The 19,910-nt window shown below is 44.7% G+C and overlaps 2 protein-coding genes across 7 annotated transcripts; one reads left to right on the plus strand and one right to left on the minus strand.

The window, feature by feature from the left end:
- Positions 1-511: 511 nt before the first annotated feature.
- On the minus strand, positions 512-2,400 carry LOC127308649 (putative FBD-associated F-box protein At5g22720). Of its 2 annotated transcripts, XM_051339524.2 has the most exons (4): positions 2,146-2,380; positions 1,504-2,056; positions 1,296-1,430; positions 512-1,185 (listed from the first exon to the last, which is right to left on the minus strand). In XM_051339524.2, exons 1-4 carry the CDS (start codon positions 2,256-2,258, stop codon positions 781-783), a joined length of 1,206 nt encoding a protein of 401 aa, XP_051195484.1. In that variant the 5' UTR covers positions 2,259-2,380; the 3' UTR covers positions 512-780. The 2 variants fall into 2 exon arrangements, with proteins under 2 accessions (XP_051195484.1, XP_051195485.1); XM_051339525.2 differs by having other exon boundaries at positions 1,504-2,400.
- Positions 2,401-2,441: 41 nt separating this feature from the next.
- LOC127308650 (ribosomal RNA small subunit methyltransferase, chloroplastic) lies at positions 2,442-6,847 on the plus strand. 5 transcript variants are annotated; one of them, XM_051339526.2, is made up of 11 exons: positions 2,442-2,729; positions 2,810-2,959; positions 3,418-3,474; positions 4,477-4,569; positions 4,689-4,784; positions 5,103-5,187; positions 5,508-5,560; positions 5,647-5,730; positions 5,834-5,944; positions 6,015-6,074; positions 6,471-6,847. In XM_051339526.2, the coding sequence occupies exons 1-11, from the start codon at positions 2,490-2,492 to the stop codon at positions 6,498-6,500; spliced, it is 1,059 nt and encodes a 352-aa protein (XP_051195486.1). In that variant the 5' UTR covers positions 2,442-2,489; the 3' UTR covers positions 6,501-6,847. The 5 variants fall into 5 exon arrangements, 2 of the variants coding, with proteins under 2 accessions (XP_051195486.1, XP_051195487.1); XM_051339527.2 differs by having other exon boundaries at positions 6,497-6,847; XR_007856697.2 differs by having other exon boundaries at positions 2,443-2,729; positions 6,015-6,198.
- The last annotated feature ends 13,063 nt before the right edge of the window (positions 6,848-19,910 follow it).

Here is a 19,910-nt window from a genome sequence, read left to right on the forward strand (position 1 = left end):
ATTATTATCTAGCTAATTATTCTAGGAGAGATCATTTGCAGATACTTAACAAATTATGAAACAAATATTCGCGGGGTATCATCTAGTTAAGTTAGCAACGCAAGCATATGTTTCTTGCTTAGCTTAGGGAGAAGAAAGACACAATTGCACATGTCAGAAGAGTTTCAGGAGATGAGATTACCCAGCTTCCTCCCAGTTATTACCCAGCTTCCTCCCAGTTACAACTTTTGGCAGTAAATGTTTTGCAGCTCTCGCCATTAGAACTTTTATGCAGTAAATTCTTGTTGCTTTCCAAAGTTTCTTCCGCGAGGTAACTTCACAAGTTACTGGAATTACAAAGGAACTTTAGACATAATAGAGCAAACTTATGCTCAATACCAAGAATTACAAGTCGATGAGCCGAGCCGAGTAGTCGGGTACCGACTCATAGACTAGTCGTGACTAGTCTAAACTATTGCTCTTATAGTCGACATGTACTTCAGCAATAGCTAGTACCAAATACTATCATATATGACAACCAAATAAGAGATTCAATAACTAAAACTCACATAAGTTTAACACAAGTTATCTCGTCCAGGTAAATTCTTCCCAGCCACCTCACTTGAGTCGATCGACTCAATCAGCAGGACTAGTCTAGACTAGTACTTCGACTCATCGACTCAAGGAACTAATCGAGTTGACCGACCTAGTCGACAGTCAAGTTACTACTCATAGACTAGTCGCGCAACTCATCTAGACTAGTTGTTCAACTCATTATCCATGCTTAATACAATGCAATATTCAGGTACAAGCACACGGTCTACATATAATAGCGCAACGTCCAGGCATCAATTTGAAGGGGTCCCACACTGACAAATTGTGGATGTGCTCTTTGAGATGGCAATCATGCCAACGACAATTACTCCTGATTTCAAATTGAACATCTCGAGAAACACTGTTTTCCACTTGCAGTAGTCTGTGTTGATAAGCTACCGGTTCATTGCTGTAGTCGCCATATGCTTGAAATTCTATTTTGCTGAGCACTTTTGCATTCAAAACAAAGAACCTGGCAAAGTCAACCTGCTTCTCATGGCCAGAGTAATGTCGCAACACCACTTCTTTGAGATGGGTCTGAAGGCATTCAATTGGATGTAGTGGGTCATACTGAGGCTCACATTTCTTATCCATCTCATAGCGAGAGCATAACTTCAGAGAGAAAATAAGAAGCATATTGTTAAAGATGTTGCTAACTAGATTAGATAATATGCCAATCAAATCAAAACAGATATTTAAAGCAAGCAAAGATGAATACTCACAGTGACATAGAGTTTTTCCAAACAGGGGAAGAACCTGAGGACGCTAAGAACTGCATTCAATTGAGAACTACAAGAACCGACGGCCAAAACCTTTACAGTGCACATCGAGTTCGTCATGCTAACTGGGCTCAGTCCCTGATAAAGAAAAAATGAACATCAAAACATAAATTATCTGTGTGTGGGAATGCTGGATTTTGGCTGTTGATACCTTGAAAACCTGAATTTTGGAGAAATCACGTGAGAAGGGGCCTAATATCTCTAGTTTAGGTGCCCTCATTATCCGGATAGTCCGACAACCATTTCCGCGAGGCAATAATAGCCTTTTAAGGCGAGGAGCGTCCTCAATGACCAATTCCATTTTCCGAAAATGGTTGCCCTCTAAGCCAATGCTACGAAGAGTCGCGGAACTAACACGGAGGCAACCCTCAGCACGAACTTCCGACACGAATAAGCTCTCCAAGGCATGGCAGCGAGAGAGTAAGTCATGGAAGACGCCCCCGGAGATGGAAAGGCTAAGCAAGGAGAGCTGCTTGAGGAGAGGGAAACGCATACATGGTGCGATCTGATCGGGGAAATTGATATGGCTGATCGTGACAAAAAGGAGAGTGGACGCGGAGCGGAGCAGGGATGGTAGCAGCAGGTGGCTGGACGCAGGTGGCTTGAAGCATTGGACAGTAAGCTCCTGGAGGTTGGCGAGGGCTCGGGAGTGGAACCAACTCTCCAGCTCGGAGTAGAGGTCGCTGAATCCGAGGAAAAAGAATCTGCGGGCGGGACCAGGGTGCTCAGCGATTATCTTGGAGACAGCGGAGGGAAGGATGAAGTTGGGGAAGATGAAGCTTTGGGAGCAGACCGTGAGGTTGAGCGGCGCCGAGCGCCAGAGGTGGCGCCATCGGCGGGAGAGGGCCTGTGTGCGGCCGCCGTCCTTGGTGGGGAGGATGGAGATGATGGCGCCGAGAATATCATCGGGAAGACCGCTGATGAGATCGCTGGTTACATGGGGAGCGGGTTCCGCCGCAGCCGTCGCAGTCTCCTTCTCCATTGCCGGCGGCTGGCGAGGCGGAGAGGGTCTGGGGTTTCTGGGAGGCCGGCGCTCGGTGGTTTTGGGTTTGTGGGCTTTCCATTTGAATCTACGGAGTAGTACCCAACATAATAATACTCTAGCAGAAAGGAAAAAAAAAATAGAGACCTTCGAAAATGGTGGCGCTCACTTCCTTATCCCCACACTCGCCGAGGCCTTCCCCGTCTACGGCGAATCCTCGCCGCCGGCCACCGCCGCCTCACGTAACCGCCCCACCCCGCGGCCATATCCGGCCCACCGCCGCCGTCGCATCCGCCGCCACCAACTCCGACGGCGGCGGCGCCGACGACTACCACTCCACCATCCGCTCGCTCAACTCCCACGGCCGCCACGTCCCCCGCAAATCCCTCGGCCAGGTCCGTCTCCTCGCTCCTTCATGAAACCCCCTCTGTGTACTTACTGTGGGCCGACGCGCGTTTGCTTGGCTGGATTGCAGAACTACATGCTCAACACGAGGGTGAACGAGGAGCTGGTGGCGGCGGCGGGGGTGGAGGAGGGGGACGTCGTGCTCGAGATCGGCCCGGGGACGGGCTCGCTCACGGCCGCGCTCCTCGCGGCCGGCGCCACAGTCGTCGGCGTCGAGAAGGTCAGCTCATTTCAGTTTGCCAATCTAGCACTACTGCTCGATCAGTTTGCAGTTATGCTCATGTATCCATGAATTCGATTTGGTTCATGTACTCTATTCTTCCTCGTATATTGGTAGTTTCACGGAGATAAATCTTCCCACGAGATTTTTATGTAAGCTACATTCGCTGGTATAAGTTCAGTGAGAGTTGAGTTTGCTTGCTTCTGAAGATTATATATTCTGAAAATGCATAAAGCACTTGTGGAGTTTCGTCTTCATTTCGGAAGTATTATTGGTAGCTCCCGGTTATAGTGCCCAAACAAGTTCGTTTTCAAATTAGCCTTGGAGCATTGGGATGCAACAACTTTAGGATTTATCCTGCGATACAAGCAGTGAGAAATAGCTTGCACTTTACTTGTTCTAATTGCTTTGGCCTATAATCTGAAATGCCATCTTGTTCCATGTTTGTTTGGTGACAGGATAAGAATATGGCTGCCCTTGTCAAAGATAGGTTCGGATCCACAAATCAATTGAAGGTATTGTCTTCTTCTCAAATGAATCTGGTGCATTATTCATTCTGTGTTCACTACTGACATTATATTGCTATAAACTGTTCAACAAAATAAGTAAAGGTAAAATCATCCCTATGGCTTCTGTCTTCTTTCGTGTGTGTTTTTTTGGAGATGTACAAATCGGGTAATAGACACAACTTCCATCACTCCCGATTGAACATATCTTGTACATTCTGCATAAAATAAATTGTGAATGGATGGTTCACGGTTGTTAACATGCAGCGTCTCAGGTGGTAAGCTCAAAAGTTATCACTTATCAGGGTACACTGCGATCGCCACTCTGGTAGTCTGCACTTAATAATTTGCTCTTATGGCGATAGAAGTGTTAGAGCATCTCGACCGGTCCTCCCCAAAAAAGTGCCGGCATGCACGCCGGCAGCAGGCTATGGGGAGCGCCGGCTGCATGCACTTAACATTTGGGGACCGCGGCTCACACCAATTAACCCAATAGAGGCGCCGGCACCATGCATGCACATGCAAGTGGGGACAGAAAAAGTAGGAGAGAGGAGAATCTTTAGAGGACTTTGTCACATGCAAGTGGAGCACATGCAACTTTTCAGCAGAAATTGGATGCCAGCGCTCCCAATCGGCTCCCTTCACGAAGGGATTGCTACTGGCGTGCCGGCGCTTTTATTGGGGTCTAAAAATGGCCGGCGGTTTTTCGGGACCGCCGGTGTGGACAGTTTCTCTCTCTAGAATCCCCAAAGAGCTATTGGGAGGGCCGGTGGAGATGCTCTTACAACGGTGGTGCCTGTGTTTTCTTAATAAGGACTGTTTACTGCTCTCTAGTTGCTACTCTGAATATCTAAGGCGATACATTTACTGCTTTAATAATTTGTTCTTCTGGTCACTAGAGATCGATTGTGTTTTCGCATATATTACAAAGCTATAGATTTGAGTTAGATTTTTTCATATTGACAATAAACTTAGATGTCAATGTATAATGACTTTTAGAAGTTAACACAGATCATTGAAGAAGATATCACAAAATTTCATGTTCACTCCCATTTTCTCCCTATCCTGGAGGAGAAATCCCATCACAAGAAGAAATATGCCAAGGTCTGCATTAATGTTTGGGGTTGCTTGTATTTCCCTAAACTTTTCACATAATTAAATAATTATTGGAGATGAAAGTGCTATTCTGCTCTCATAAGTACATGACACTTTGTACCTTGCAGGTTGTGTCAAACTTACCATTCAATGTCAGCACTGAAGTTGTCAAACAAATCCTCCCAATGGGGGATGTTTTCTCTGTCATGGTGCTTATGCTTCAGGTTTCAATCACCTCAACCTTTCCAACTAATTACGTGCCAATGTTGGTTCAGAAGATATTGATGTTTTTTATTTCTTGCTTCATTACGATATATTTTAGTTTTGTATTTTAGAAAGACTCCTTATTTATGTTTACCTATCTGTTTTGAACATGGTAAAAAAACTACGCATCTTTTTTTTCTTCTACTACCACTTCTGATGAACTTTTTTGTTCGATTTTCCTTCCTACGGGTGTGTGTGGTTCTGTTTAGTCTTCAGCATTTACGGCGATCCAGTACACATTTAATAGAAAGTTTCATCTTAGCAATTCTTCATTTCAGGATGAAACAGCGCTACGCCTTGCAAACGCTGCAATACAAACACCTGAGTACCGACCTATCAATGTATTTGTGAATTTTTACTCTGGTAAGAGGGTCTCCCTTTAGGCCTACCTTTTTGAAAACTTCATATCACCTGAGTACCGTCCAGGATTACCAGTTGGCTTACTCTTTTATTCTCTTTGTATAAATAATTTATGCTTCTATACATCCTTTTTCCCCTTTCTTGAGGGGTACAGTAAGTGAACTCTCATTGGAAAGGATTTATCAGGTTGGGCTTTCTATAAGGAATTCTTGCCTTGACAATTACGAATCACCTGAATTGATTTCCAAACCTTTGCCTAGTTATTTAGACGGACACTGCGCAGACACACAGTTATTAATGACAGATACATTTTTTTTTTGTAGAACCTGAGTACAAGTTCAAGGTTGAGAGGGCAAATTTCTTTCCTCAACCGAAGGTAAGCAATTTCTTATTTCCAGTGTCCTTATGCACGGCATATTGCTACAGTCACTTCTAAATACTTATCGCAGATGCCATATGCAGGTTGATGGTGGTGTTATAAGATTTAAACTAAAGAACGCTGGAGAGTACCCACATGTTTCTTCCAACAAAAGTTTCTTCGCAATGGTGAGTCAGACTGAACAATAAGTTTCCTGCCTCTTACATTCCAGGTTCAGCTAACTCCCAGCTGTTGGGAATAGCCATTAAGACTCCTGCACTTCAATTTCAGGTGAACTCCGCGTTCAATGGGAAGCGGAAGATGCTTCGGAAATCACTTCAACACATATGTTCTTCAGCTGACATCGAGGTCGCTCTTACCAATATCGGTCTTCCAGCTACGGTAAGCTCTCCCTCAGGTCCTCCCAACAGCCTCCTTCACTCTCATGTGCTTAATTCACTATTGCTTGCAGGCTAGACCATCTGATCTGGTGATGGATGATTTCGTGAGGTTGCACAATCACCTCCCAAAAGTATGACTGCCCCTGCGCTCAAAATGCATATGGAATCATTTTGTTGGTTCACTCGCAGACTCGCTGCATCAAGCATGTCGCTAAAGTGTTTGTCTCCCCAGTTAGAGCACACTGCATCTTGCAGGTAGTCAAGTAGATTGACTCAATCTATTGTTCTTTAATCCGAGATTGATTCTCCAAATCACTTCAGATTCTGCTTGTTTACAGGGACTGGATAGTATTCTCCAGGGGGGGGGGTGGGTGGGGGGGCGGGGGGGATTCATCTGCATTCTGCAAAAAAAAAAAATGTTTCGCAGCACCAGTGCACTCAGCAGTGCCTTGCATGGATAATCATGGTGATTGTGCTCCATCTTCGAAAGCAATAACAATATGCATGTCGTGATTTTGTTCGCGCAGGAATCTCAGGGTTTTCCTTACTGCAGATGACATGTACGCAAGAATGAACATACGCAGTGATTATGTGTATACAACCTCTTGTACCGATCTTGGCAAAATGGAGGCTGCAATGTAGAGACCAAAGGTGTCTGTCAGGGCAACCTTTGACCAGGCAAAGATGCTTGCTACATTGTAAATTGCCAATGCTATTCATGTGTGCTGACGCAGATATATGTATTGTTGTATTTCGGGTTAAACTTTGAGTTGAAACTGCACCAAAAAGATGTAGATATTCATGTTGAGCACAAAACTCTGTTGACATTCTGGCCGAGAGTGCTCTTTTGATTATTGCTATTATCTTTGCTGGTATTAATATATGTAATGCTAGTAAAACACTATCTTCCAGGCCACTAGGATTTTCCTGTGATTTCGGTGTGTTGGATTGTTTCGTTTCAGTTTTATATTTAAACAATGCTCAAAGCTACTTGCTTGCACTCTTAGGATCAGCTTGTGGTTAAATTGTACTGTCTTGTGCTTATTCTACAATATGATATGGAAAATTAGCCATGAAATAGGTAAAAATGGTCAAACAGACGCTTAAATAGGTTAAGGGCCCTTTCGATTTGAAGGGCCGTTTGGTTCAAGAATTTTTATAGGAATTTTGGAGTATTCTATCATAAAGAATTTTCCCTATAAAGTTTTTTCATATAGGAAATTTGTCTTTTTTACACAGGTCACAAAAAAAGTCGGTTTCTGGTGAAAAAACTTTGCAGGCACATCCGATGTGCAGTTATACGGACATTTTTTTCCTGATTCATTTATACTAATAAACACGTTAAAAATGTGTTTTAAATAAAGGAAGCATATGCATTCGAGATCCAAAAGGCCACGTTCGCTTTTGACCCCCTTCTTTTTAGGAAACCGCTCCATATCCGGCGACCGATCCGGTGCGGGCGATCGGTCGTGCCTCTGGCGCGTCCCCTCCCGTAACTTGGCCCATCTTCTTCTAGTCCACTAGCTTTCTGCTTGATTGCCCCGCCCGTAACTTGGCCTAAGCCAGTTTTGCTAAAAAAAGAATCTAGATAGAGGCCCGCAAACGTTGATGCTAATTTCCCTATAAGTTCTTTCCAAAAAACAAGCAAGGCCGTGGCTAGGGGTCCCCGTTAGGGTTTAGGTCCTCTCCGTCTTTGGCGGCGAGTTTGGAGTCGAGATCGGATTGATCCCCAAGGTTTTCTGCCGTCTTCGTTCTTGATCCCGCGGAAGGAGGAGTGTGTTCGGCGATCGTTCACCGAGGCTGCTCGTGCGGTTAGGGTCCGAGGTGCCCCGATCTCAGGATGTCTGAAACCAGGTCTGCGGCGAGCGAGACAGATGGGACGGGGCTAGCTGGAGGAGGCGGAGGTGGTGATAAGGACGGTAATGAGGGGAACGGGAGCAGGTCCACGCCGTGCCATACTCAGGCTAGCGGTGATGAAGGGATAGACTCCATGTTTGGCAATCTGGAGATAGGCGAAGAAGAATTCGATGACTTCGTTATAGAGGAGGATGAGGAAGAGCTGGCTGAAAGCATCCGCTGGTTGGCAGTGGCAAGAGTTAATTGTCGGAAGAGATTCAGCCATGAAGCGCTATTTCAACAGATGATCGCTGCTTGGAATTCTTCGCAGAAGATAAGCATTAGAGCTGTCAATGATAATAGGTTTGTGATACAATGTTTTTGTCTGGCAGATTGGGAGAAAGTTATGGAGAGAGGCCCCTGGTTGTTCCGCGATTGGGTGCTAGTTACGGCACCATATGATGGATTCTCAGATCCGAACTTGGTTTCTCTTGATCATATGCCTATCTGGATCCAAGTTCATAAACTGCCAGAGGCATACAGGAAGGAAAGAGTGATTAAACCCTTGATAGAGAGATCGGCGGGACAAGTTATAACCTTGGAGATGATCCCATCTGGGGCTTTTAAGGGTGATTACGTGCGACTCCGGATCAAACATGATGTGAGAAAGCCATTGACAAGATTTGTCTCCATTGTTCTTGACAAGAAGAGATCTCTATTTGCAGTCAAGTATGAGAAGCTAGGGCAATTTTGCTTTGCGTGTGGGCTGCTAGGCCATGAGTACAAGGAGTGTGGTGATGGGGTTTATGAAGAAAAGAATCTGAAGTTTGGGGAATGGATTTATGCAGGAGGGCGTGGACGTGGTTATGCCTATGCGAACAGTAATACTAGGGGGTCGTTTGGGGATTCCAGGAGGTTTGGGGATGGGCTATCTGGAGGGAGAGGGGGCTATACAGAGGGAAGAGGACGAGGCCGAGGTGGTTATGTTGATTGGCGGCAGCATCCGGAGAGAGCAGGAGCTATGGAAATAGTAGATCCTGATCTTCTAGACACTGCTAATAGTCCCAGTAAGAACAAGGATGAAACTATGACAGATGCTGAGAAGGCGGCAAAGAGGAGACTTGAATTTGGCGATGTCAATGTGAACGCTAACTTAGCTATTATAGCATCAGATATGGTGGTGGATGGAGCCTTGGTAAATCCATTATTTGAGAAGGAGGACTCCTCTGATTCTAAGAGACAGCGAAAGGAGGGGGGGACATCAGAAACAAACCAAAATGCAGGATCGGCGGCACCTCTCGAGGGTGACCGCCGGGCACAATGAAAACATGTGGATGCAACTGTCGGGGTTTAGGTAAAACCTCGGCAGTTGGTGCGCTTATGGACCTCCATAGGCGTTTGAGACCAGATGTGTTCTTTCTGTCTGAGACACATTTGACAAAAGCAAGGGCAGTAACTATAAAGAAGAAGCTAGGATATGATCACATGATAGAGTCTGAGAGTGATGGGAGGAGTGGGGGCTTGTTAATGCTGTGGAAAAAGGAACTTAATGTCACATCTTTTTCGGTCCACACAAACTATTTGGATATAAGGATTGATGAGAACACAGCGAATGCTTGGAGAATTACCGGTTTCTATGGAGAACCTAGTGGTGAGCGTAAACACCTTTCCTGGGATTACCTGCGTGATCTGCATGGAATGTATGCTTTACCTTGGTTAGTAATTGGAGATTTCAACGAAATTCTGTCTAATAGTGAGAAGGAGGGTGGTAATCTAAGACCACAAAGATGCATGCAACAATTCAGAGATGCACTTACTCATTGTAATTTGACCGATTTGGGATTTTTGGGTGATGCTTTTACATGGAGAAGAGGGCGGATCAGAGAGCGCCTAGACAGAGCGGTGGCAAACCAAGCCTGGCGTGATTTATTTCCCTTGGCTGGGGTCATTAATGAAGATTTTTGGAAATCAGACCACAGGCCTATTACGGTTGACAGCGAGCACTTTGATGTTGCCCAAATAAGAGCTGGTGGAGGGAAACGGATGTTTGAAGCAAAATGGCTGATTGAGGAATCCTTCGATGATATTGTCTGGAGAGCCTGAGAGGATGCCAATGTTCCGCAAAACAGGGGCTTTGCCCAGAAGGTGGGTGCGGTGCATGCTGCACTCCATGCATGGGACCGCCAAGTCTTGGGGGAGCCGAAGAGGCGCTTGAAGGAGCTACAAGATGAGCTCAATGCAATTCTGTCGGGGCCACTTTCTGATGATGCAACGACAGCGGCGCAAAATATTCAAATACAGATTGAAAACCTCCATGAACAAGAGGAGATCAGATGGGTGCAGAGGAGCAGGGCTAATTGGATGAAGTCGGGGGACCGAAATACATCTTTTTTCCACAATTTTGCGACTGCTCGTAAGAAGAGGAATTTTATAAAACGGCTGAAAGACGAAGGGGGAGGGTGGATAGAAGAAGATAAGGACCTAGAAGTGCATATTAATAACTATTTTGAAACTTTGTTTTCCAGGGAGGTGTCTGATCCAGAGGAGGAAGTGATTAACAAGGTCAAGCCCTGTGTTACGAACGATATGAATGCAGCTCTTTGTGCCCCCTACTCTCGTGAGGAGGTGAAGAAAGCGCTGTTTAATATTGGGGATTTGAAAGCTCCAGGGCCGGACGGCCTTCATGCTATTTTCTATAAGCGGTATTGGAGTCTTATTGGGGAGGAGCTTACTGATGAGGTTTTAAAGGCTATCAACTCTGGGGTTGTGCCAGAGGGTTGGAACAACACCAATATCGTGCTTATACCTAAGGTTGATAATCCAGAGAATATATCACAGTATAGGCCGATAAGTCTATGCAATGTTCTATACAAGGTGATTTCTAAGGTCTTGGCAGCAAGATTAAAAGTTATTCTTCCGGAAATTATTTCACCTACACAGAGTGCGTTTGTCCCTGGAAGGATGATTACTGATAATGTGTTGGTGGCGTTTGAGTGCTACCATGCTATTAAGAGGAAGAGGGAAGGTAAATATGGTACATGTGCGATCAAACTAGATATGCATAAGGCCTATGACCGAGTTGAATGGAGTTTCCTGAGAAAGATCTTATCCAGGTTGGGTTTTGATCAGGTATGGATTGATCTGATTATGTCCTGTGTGGAGTCGGTTAAATACCAAGTCCGCTTTAATGGGAAGGAGACAGACCAATTTCGCCCAACAAGGGGCCTTCGGCAGGGTGATCCCTTGTCCCCTTATTTATTTCTTTTGTGCGCTGAAGGACTGTCTAGTCTGCTTCGGCATGAGGAGGAGGCGGGTAATATCATCGGGGTCAAGGTTTGTCGAGGGGCACCGGCGGTTTCTCATTTATTATTTGTTGACGACTCTCTTATTCTTATGAGAGCAGATTTACAAAATGCCAGGTGTCTCAGGAATATTTTGGAGGATTATTGTAATGCCTCGGGTCAGCTGGTGAGTGGGGCGAAATCCAGCATATTCTTTAGTCCGTGTACTCGTGTGGAGGTCAGGGAAGAAGTTTGCACTGAATTGGATATTATGACGGAAGCGATTACGGATAAATATCTGGGTCTACCGCCTCTGATTGGGATGGACAGAACTGATTGCTTCTTACATCTTATTGATAGAATTTGTGCTCGGCTAGCAGGATACAAGGAGAGGTTACTATCCTATGGTGGGAAAGAGGTGCTGTTGAAAGCTGTGATTCAGGCGATTCCTGCATATGCTATGTCAGTCTTCAAGCTGCCCAAACAAGTAATTAAAGGGATACAAGATGCTATGTCCCGTTACTGGTGGGGAGATGATGAGGAGCAGAAACATATGCACGGGTTTGCTTGGTGGAAGATGTGCGTTCCGAAGTCGAAAGGTGGAATGGGGTTTAGAGACCTATATTGTTTCAATCTTGCTATGCTAGCTAAACAGAGCTGGAGGCTCCTGTGTGAACCAGAGTCACTATGTGCTCAGATTCTTAGAGCAAAATATTATCCTTCAGGCGATATTCTCAATGCACAGCTGAAAAAGGGATCTTCTTACTCTTGGCAGAGTATCTGGGCCGGGTTACAAACGTTGAAGCGCGGCCATATTTGGAGAGTTGGGGACGGGTCAAATATTAATATCTGGTCTGACTGCTGGATACCGTCGGTTTGTTCCAGGAAGATTATTACTCCTCGAGGGAATACGGTTCTTACAAAAGTAGCTGAACTCATCCACCCCGATACAAGATCATGGGATGAACCTTTGATCAGATCAATTTTCAGGAGTGTCGATGTGATGAGAATTTTAAGAATTCCACTCTCGGTTGGAATGATGGATGATTTTGTCTCCTGGAATGCTACGAAAACTGGCATCTTTTCTGTTCGGAATGCTTATCACTTGGAATGGGATCACCAACATGGGGAGAAGCTACGTAGAACGATGCAGCAGGGTTCGGCAAGTGTGAATCCTGTATGGGCAAAGGTGTGGTCTCTCCGAATCCCGGCCAAGATGAAAATATTTGCGTGGCGGTTTCTGCACGGGGCCATACCGTGTAAGGCAACACTGGCTAATAGACATATCATCACTAGTAGTGTCTGCCCAGTTTGCTTGGTGCATTGCGAGGATACCCAGCATTTGTTTTTTAAGTGCTCAAGGGCGGTGGAGATTTGGGAAAATCTGGGTATAGCTAATGAGATATTGGAGGCTTGCACTATAGATAGAGAGGGGTCTGGAGCTCTTGAGGCTATGCTCAGACTTCCTGACAAGAAGTCGCCTCTGATGCCTGAGCTCGGTTTGAAGGAGCTGATCACAATAGCTTGCTGGTATATTTGGTGGGAGAGAAGGAAAATTGCTCATGATGAAAAAGTTCAGAAACCAGCTAAATCGGCGCAGGCGATAGCAGCTATTGCTCTTAATTACTGGCGTGCGCTAAAGAAGAATGCGAGAGACCGAAGCCTCGGGTGGGAGAAGCCGAAGGAAGACTATGTGAAATTAAATGTTGATGCGGCTTTCTCCCCGGATTCTTGCTCGGGGGCAACGGGAGCTGTTATTAGAGACGAGAAAGGGGTGTTTATAGCGGGGAGTAGCTGTGGCATTGAGCACATTGGTGATGCTACCACGGCAGAGGCCAGAGCGGTCTGGGACGGGCTACTTCTGGCGGGACAGCTTGGTTGCAACAAGGTTGAGGTGGAAAGCGATTGCATGGAGGTTATTGAGACTATGATGGACAATGGCAATTCAGCGGGGGTAGCAGCGGCGATTTTTGAGGAGTGTGCTTTTCTAGCAAGGGGTTTTTCTAAAGTGAGCTTTAGTTTTTGCCCAAGAGAGAGTAATCATGTTGCTCATAGGTTAGCTGCTAGTGCCAGTGGGTATCAATCTGTCGTTTGGATTGATGAACCACCTGATTGTATAGGGGCTGAATTAGCAAACGATGTAAACCTCTTCACGATGTAACCTTTTGTGTTCGAAAAGCAGCAAGTACCAGACGCACTCTTTTCCTTCCAGGGTACCGAAGGGGGCTGGAAGGTTTTTAATGAGGCGGCTTGCTGGCTTAATATATATGAGTTTCAAAAAAAAAAAGAATTTTCCCTATAAAGTTTTTTCATATAGGAAATTTGTCTTTTTTACACAGGTCACAAAAAAAGTCGGTTTCTGGTGAAAAAACTTTGCAGGCACATCCGATGTGCAGGTATACGCACATTTTTTTCCTGATTCATTTATACTAATAAACACGTTAAAAATGTGTTTTAAATAAAGGAAGCATATGCATTCGAGATCCAAAAGGCCACGTTCGCTTTTGACCCCCTTCTTTTTAGGAAACCGCTCCATATCCGGCGACCGATCCGGTGCGGGCGATCGGTCGTGCCTCTGGCGCGTCCCCTCCCGTAACTTGGCCCATCTTCTTATAGTCCACTAGCTTTCTGCTTGATTGCCCCGCCCGTAACTTGGCCTAAGCCAGTTTTGCTAAAAAAAGAATCTAGATAGAGGCCCGCAAACGTTGATGCTTTATTTCTTGTTAGCTTCTTTATTTTTGCTGGAACCAAATGATTTTATTGTGGTAATCGTTTGTTATTTTATTAAAATAGATTATGTTTTGTTGTTGTAAATGAAACTGGAGCAAAAAAACGATTACCACAATAAAATAAGTGAGTGAGTTGCCCCCGCACTTTTAGTCAGGATATTGTTTAGAAAGGTTAAATTGCAACCTCACCTCATCCCATATTCCCTAATACAAGTGGAAAATTTCAAAAACTCACTTACAAGGAGCACGTAATTCAAGGACTAAGTTGACTTAAACTTTGTTAAACATCATGCACTGTTCGATGAGTCTCTTACTAGCTCTATTTGGGTATAAATTTCGTTTCTTCTCGGGACATCAATAATATCCTGCAAAATGTCAAATTGTAACCCCATTTCACCGCAGGATATTATACGCCGCCCATCTAGCACTGCTGCCCATCTGTAACAAAAATGGAGTTCGGCCGGTTGCGGGGAAGATTCCATCGATTCCGTCGATTTGGGGCATTCCCAGATGAGGCTGTCAGCGGGGAGGAAGAAGAGGACGTGGCGGAGCTTCGTAGATGGTAGGGGAAGCTAGGGAATGCGTGGAGCAGCGGGGCGATGCATGGCCGGGCTTGGGTTTCGCGAACTCGCGCGCGAGTGCACACAACCAGCGGCGCCGACCCTAACTCCTGCACCGCGCGTCGCCCTGCTTCTTGGGTGCGATTCGGTGACCGAAAATAGCGTTGCTTGCTGCGGCCAGCGAGGAGGCCTTGGCTGGAGCCGGGCGCGGGGTGCGGTGGCCCATCTCGCCAGAGGAAACAAGGGCGCAAGCAGGAGGACAACCTTATCCCGTTAGCACTTTTGCGTTTAGCCCATTTTTGTTTTTTATTATTCAAAATAGTCTTTATGTACAAACGGTGGCTTACAGCCACATCATCATAAACATCGTTGACCGTAGATGAGCCTCTCGGCTGAATTCAGTGACAATAGAACGTGTATTCCTGTGTACGGTGGTGGATGCGGGCTGGGCTGCCAAGTTTAGCTACGCGCCATGTATTTTACTCCTCTAGAAATCGTGCAATGAAATGAAATTTTCCCAGTTTTAATATCTTATACTGTATTACTCTATAATACAAACATAGTTACTAGATATCTACACTACTTAAAAAGGAGGAACATGTTCCCTATTCTGCCACTAGGTCAAATACGTCAAATTTCTTCGTCGTCCGTGGCACTTCCTCGCGCGTTGTCGCGACCGAATGGGCCAAGCCCAACAAAAATCCATTTCCTTGACATCGCCTCCATCTTCTTGCCTCTCTCACGAACCACGAAACCTACCCTAAAAAAAACGAACCACGGAACCAGCGCTGCCGCTTCCTAGGGTTAGCCTCCGTCGTCGCCGCCGACCATCCGCCGTCGCCGCCGACCATCCCTGCTCTGCCGCTGCCGCCGCCACCAACCGTTCGCACCTGATCTGGGTCCCATCTCCGCCATGCGCCGAGCACGTCCACCGTCAGGCCGGCAACCGACGTGGGGGACGTGGACCGCCGAGACGCTCTGAGGCGCGATGCTTGGCCGGCAGTCGCCTTCACCTCCTCCCGTGGAGGCCATACCCTTCGCTCAGAAGAACGCCAAGACCACGCACGCCCCGTCGGCCGAATGCAGATAGAGGGTCAGAGAGCAGGAGGTCGCGACATCGGAGTGGGAGCAGGAAGGGGCTGAGCGTTGGAAGGGGATGGAGGAGAGTCGTGAGTGGGCATGGTGCAATGGCCGACTAGCGCCGATAGCCCTCCAACTCCGCGTCCCCTTGCCAAAGCGTCGCCTCCTCCCAGTACGGCCACACTCGCGGCGGTGCGGAGGTCTGAAGTTGTAGAGTAAGATTTCTTTTCTGTTTTCCCCTCCAATAAACCGGATCTAGGATTTCTTTGGCTGCATCTTCCTTTTCTCAGTTTGTTCATGGTGGCCGGGTTGTTGGTAATGGGATGAGGCTTACTCCCTGGATATGATGAGTCGATTCCGGATCGGTTGCATCCTGGGGAGGTGGTGACATCCTCCTGGATGTGGTCCTTGGCTTCGGTCAGTAGTAGTTGGGTAGCCATTGCAGCTACTCAAGGAGAAGACTCCGCCCCCTTGCAGTGCCTCAACGTCTGGGCTGGCGCTGCACCATCTGGTGCACGGCGGCCATGGAAGGCTACCTCCCCACTGCTCTCGTCTATTTCGAGTTGTTCTTCTACGGCAAGCTCAGCCTGGTGAGTTCCACCGGTTGCTGTCAGTTCGGCGGATGTGAGTCTATTACACTCAATCTCTATCTCTACTTACCTAAAAAATGACCCAAATTTTGTTGCTCTAGCATATGCTCAAATTCATTCAGAAATCGTCTTTGCATAGTCTGATTCCGGGGCGAAGAGAAAAAGATAACATATGGATGTAAGCTATCGGTTTTCAGTAAAATAAGCTACTATACACAAAGATTCTATTTTTTTGATGGAGTGAATCTAGGACAGTGACCATTAAGTTCCTTGCTCGAGTCCAACAAGAAAACACGCTTCCTCACTGAGGCAAATCTAGAATATGTGGCAAAGTGTTGGATAAAAAAGTAATAACGCAAGTCTATTCAGTAACAAATTCGAGATTATATGTGTACCACTAGATGTCAAAAAGTTCTCAGTCGAATACCACATTTAATTTGCACTATTTAACATTGCATTTTTTTGTTCGCTCATGATATAGCGCACTAAATCATTATTATTATGCCAGTGTTAAATAGTCCTGCAGGCCAGTCCTTCCATTTCATCCACTTCATGATATGGCTCATGTCATGTCTGAGTTATGTGCCTTCGCTGCAGTTTGGAACATTTGTTGAACACAGAGGTTGTGTGAGATGGGACTTGAGTGTTGCAGCGTCCGTACCAGCGGAAACAGCAGCAACACTGAATAAGAGGCCGGACTGGAGGATCCTGATTATAATGATGTGATGGCGGCATCAGCGCAATTGCCATCTAGGCCTCGAGTGGACGAAGAGGTCAGAGCGTGTTAATGTTTTCAGAATCGCTTAACATTAAGTTTCTTTTCAAAGTGGAGTAAAAGTTTGGGTATAGCAACTTGGAGGCTGGCCAACTATTCTTCCTTTTCGTCCTTTTGTCAGTTGCAACATTTTGATTTTGATGGGCAACAATGGTCTTTTCTCATGATGTCTTCAAAATGTTGCTATCGTAGTTTCAACTTAAGTTTTCGATGGAACAATGTGTGGACTCTGCATCGGATCAGATCCACTATAGTCCGCACCATGTTCTGGTAGGATTGGCATATTTGAGAAATTACTCCGTTATTTTACTCAACGCAAAACAAAAAAATGCGGTGGATCCAGAGATTAGTGCAACATTTGAAAATTTGACTTCATTTAACGATCCATAAATTAGTGTTACTCAAAGTGGAAAAGAGAAAGAAATCTATGGACGAACTTCTGTATATAAATTAGGCATTACAGCTATGCTCATTGAATCTGTACCATCACTTCACTTGAGAAAATAAAGTTGGATCTCTATCAACTGATACCTCCCATTCTTTAGTTTTTGCCAAGGATAAGGAACCAAAAGAAGATGGTGAATCTAAGGACACGAAAGAGAATGACGAAGATCTTTTTTAAATGGGTTGTTATATTAATTTAGAGCATAGTACATATTACAATCTTTTAGAACCAAGTCCAACGCGTAGGAAGGAGCAGATCCTAACACTCACATCTTTCAACACGACTATATCTTGCTAACTCATGAGCCACTCGGCTGTTTTCTCTTCTGATCTTCCTAAACTTGATATCTCCAAACAAAGGGCAAAGGCGCTGAATATCATATATGAGGCTTGTAACCTGGAAATGATCAATATCACATTTGTAACCTGGGAACAATAAGATATGAGGCTTGTAACCTGGAAACGATCAGTATGACGAAGACTTGATGCCGACCATGAGGTGAGTCATACCCCCTCGGACTTTTTGAATGTTTATCTTCTTATTTAAGATGACTTGTATGATTTTAGTAACCTGGTTTAGCAACATATACTGAACTCTACCTACTAGCTTGATACGATTGCTGGTAGATGATCGATATTACAGCTACTCTAGCACCAAATCCTTCTGTTATATTTTATATGCAAATGATGGTTCTTGGAGAGATTCTGCAATGAGGACAAGCAATGATTTTTGATACGGCAAGAGTGACTGGTTTCAGGTCTTTCAGCATAGTAAACCAGTGGCCACAATCAGTAATAGCAATGGGATCAGTACCATGTACGAGCTAGCTGACGCGCAATATAACGGATCAGTTGATGGTGATACTTAATCTCTTTATGTTGCTTGGTACTGTAATGAACATAATTTTGTTTTAAATTTCTTTGCAGACGTTTATTCCAATCGTAATTGGAACGAAGTTTGATCACCTGGTGAAGCTTCCTCTTCAGATGCAATGGACCATTGCTAATGAGGTACTGCATTTACCTTGTGACCAAAATATTGTTCACTTTTTTCCTTTTTTTTGTGTCTTGGCAAGTTAGGATATGAAGATGAGACCATTCTTGGGAAGGGTTTTACTACTACTGATATACTAGGTGCATAATATTTGGTAAGTGCACTAATCCAAATCCAAATCCAATAAGCCTTAAATTAGTCACTAAAATATATAAACTTAACAAGAGACAGATACTAATAAATTTTAAAGTGCGACTTTTATGGTTGGCCCTCATAAACACAGCAAAGGTAGCAAAGCCCAGCCAACCATTGAAATAGAGAATTTTTTAGAGTCATTAGGCCTATATACAGAAGGGAAATGTATTAGAAGTGTTGCGGCAAAATAGTTCATCTATCTGAATTATTATTTGCTATTCAGTACTTGCAGCAAAATAATGTTAGTTGGCAAACATGTAGCTACAAACCTAGCATTGTTTAATTAAACCCCAATTGTCTAGGTGCATCAACAATGGCTATCATCTAGGATTTCTATTGCTTTACAAACATAAGTAAATATGATAGATTTAGTGCTGGTGTTTGTCTTTTCAAAAAAAAAAAAGAGCACCGATCTGAAAGCATATAATCGTGTCTGTTTTCGTGTCCTGAAAACTAATAATTGTTATGCTGGTGTTTTGTTATACTTGTACAAAGATATGGGTGCATTCTTTATTGCCATTCGCTAGCAAATAAACTATCCTGAATATTTTGTCAAAAATAGGCACATGTGATTAAGGTATATGCCTGTAAATTATGTACAAGAGGTGATATGTACTCTCTTATTTAGTGTAAAAGTAACTTAAATATTTATGTTCAGGTTGCGATGTAGTGCACATATTTATTGCTACTTTTGCTAGGTGGAGCGAGATAATGCAAGTAGTTGAGTATTGCTGCGGCGATGAAGGTGGAGGTAGACTTGAGAGATAGAAGAATGTGTTAAAGGTGGCATAAACCTCTTCAAAGTTTCCCTCGAGATCGAAGAATGTACATGGCGAAGCGATCGGGGTCAAAAACCATGACCTCTCCCTGGTTGCTGCCGCCACATCTGCTGTCTTCAAACCCAATACATCCATGCAAGTATTAGTTAACTGCATATGTGCGCACGGGTGCAGCGAAAGCGGAGGCCGAGCCATGGCTGCGGTGGTGTAGATCTTGCCGAGAGTGCACCTCTTGCCCTGGCCTCCATCATTGACTTGCCGTGGTCCAGCGCCGCCACAAGGGGCTCCACCCTTAAGGAGTTGTCATGATCCATTATATGCAACCATGGAGTGACTCCGATGGAGTGTTTTTGGATTCTACATTAATGCTACCAGGGATCTGAGGATTGGAGATTGAAGAAGATGAATCTTCTTGAGATTGAAGTATATCACCTTTTCTACTTCCTGTAGACAAACAAACTAATTGGTAGTTCTTGAGCTTGTAGTAAACACGAATTGATTTGTTTTTGTTTCACAAGTGATAAATGAAAACATGGTTTAGTAACTTCTTATTCAAATTTTATTTGACAAATACATTGTTCTTAAAAAAATTAAGTATACATATAAACCACTCTGACATTTACTGTATCATTTGAAGGGAGGTAAAATAATATTATGCAAGAATTGTGTTGCGGGCACTATGCTCACTGCTTATAGTACTTACC

Source organism: Lolium perenne, chromosome 6 (assembly GCF_019359855.2).
Source record: "Lolium perenne isolate Kyuss_39 chromosome 6, Kyuss_2.0, whole genome shotgun sequence".
NCBI classification, from domain to species: Eukaryota; Viridiplantae; Streptophyta; class Magnoliopsida; order Poales; family Poaceae; genus Lolium; species Lolium perenne.

Coding starts and splice junctions, on each gene's coding strand:
- LOC127308650 (XM_051339526.2), top strand. CDS start 2,490: ATGGTGGCGCTCACTTCCTTATCCCCACACTCGCCGAGGCCTTCCCCG. Junction 2,730..2,809: donor CCCGCAAATCCCTCGGCCAG/GTCCGTCTCCTC, acceptor GCTGGATTGCAG/AACTACATGCTCAACACGAG. Junction 5,731..5,833: donor ACAAAAGTTTCTTCGCAATG/GTGAGTCAGACT, acceptor CTTCAATTTCAG/GTGAACTCCGCGTTCAATGG.
- LOC127308649 (XM_051339525.2), bottom strand. CDS start 2,334: ATGGAGAAGGAGACTGCGACGGCTGCGGCGGAACCCGCTCCCCATGTA. Junction 1,431..1,503: donor CCAAAATTCAGGTTTTCAAG/GTATCAACAGCC, acceptor TTTCTTTATCAG/GGACTGAGCCCAGTTAGCAT. Junction 1,186..1,295: donor TGGAAAAACTCTATGTCACT/GTGAGTATTCAT, acceptor TTCTCTCTGAAG/TTATGCTCTCGCTATGAGAT.